General features: G+C 42.3%; 1 protein-coding gene across 1 annotated transcript in view; it reads left to right on the top strand.

Moving 5' to 3' along the window:
- LOC109968954 (C-type lectin domain family 12 member B-like) overlaps positions 1-1,124 on the top strand; it is a gene marked incomplete at its 5' end in the record, with an annotated part of 5,065 nt that extends 3,941 nt beyond the window's left edge. The window contains 2 exons of the mRNA XM_020615557.1: positions 492-845; positions 943-1,124. Of these exons, the coding sequence (XP_020471213.1) occupies positions 492-845; positions 943-1,124 (536 nt within the window). The remainder of the gene's footprint in view (positions 1-491; positions 846-942) is intronic.

Here is a 1,124-nt window from a genome sequence, read left to right as displayed (position 1 = left end):
CAAGAGGTCAAGAGGAAGGCCAAAGAGGAGATATATGGATGTGCTAAAAGAGGACATGAAGTTAACTGGGGTGAGAGTAGAGGATGCCGAGGATAGAGTTAGGTGGAAACAGATGATTCGCTGTGGCGACCCCTAACGGGAACAGCCGAAAGAAGAAGAAGAATTCAGTCATATTTATAACCACAGGTATGGGGACAGATATACAAGTCAAAGAGGGTAGAGATCTTCACACGTTTCCAGGATTACCAACACGTGATTGGCACAGACATGCAGGAAGTCGGAAGCTACTGGGAGACAGACTAACACATTGTTGGTTTTAGTCCTGTCATAGGTCTTGTTGATCTCATGAATTCAAGAAACACAATGAGAGCATACACTTCCAAAATCCTGCCCTAGAACAGTCAGGTATGAGCTTCAGAAAGGGCTGAAAAAAAATGTACAGAACTAAAACTGCATTATTACTATCACTGAAGCTCATTTTCATTTTGCAGTTGTTGCATTAAGTAACACGAGTGATGACAAAGAGCTGCAGCAGTTAAAAGACAACCAGACGACCCTACTGGCTCTCACTTCCAACCTGACAAACCTCAACAACAAGATCAGCTCAGACAATGAAAACTTGAGGAAAAACTACACAAATCTGAGAGTCCAGTGTGACAACCTGACACAAGCCTCTGCTGTCTTAAAGAGCACGATCACAAGCCTGACTGCAGAAAACCAGGACCTGAAGACACAGAGGAACAACTTAACACAACGAATACAAAACATGGAGAGAAACTCGAATGAGCTCAACATCAGTCGAACTCAGTGGAGCATTGATGCCTACTGCCCCAGAGAAAGTAATGGTATGTTCAGATCCCATTAAACAGGTCCAGAAATAACCAATAATAAAAATATCACAATACAGTCACATTGTTTAAATGTTGGTCTCTGTTGTTTCAGGAAGAAAGTGTAATGCTTGTCAGAAAGGCTGGGAGCTCTTCCAGTCCAGCTGTTATACATTTAATGACGCTGAGCCCCCTAATCAGAAAACCTGGGAAGAAGCTCGAGAAGACTGCAGAGGAAAGATTTCAGATTTGGCTGTTATAGATAATGACACTGAGAAGGTAATGAAGAAAATGTGA

Source organism: Monopterus albus, unplaced genomic scaffold (assembly GCF_001952655.1).
Source record: "Monopterus albus unplaced genomic scaffold, M_albus_1.0 scaffold166.1, whole genome shotgun sequence".
In the NCBI taxonomy this organism is placed as follows: domain Eukaryota; kingdom Metazoa; phylum Chordata; class Actinopteri; order Synbranchiformes; family Synbranchidae; genus Monopterus; species Monopterus albus.
This window is presented reverse-complemented; position numbering and strand designations above follow the sequence as displayed.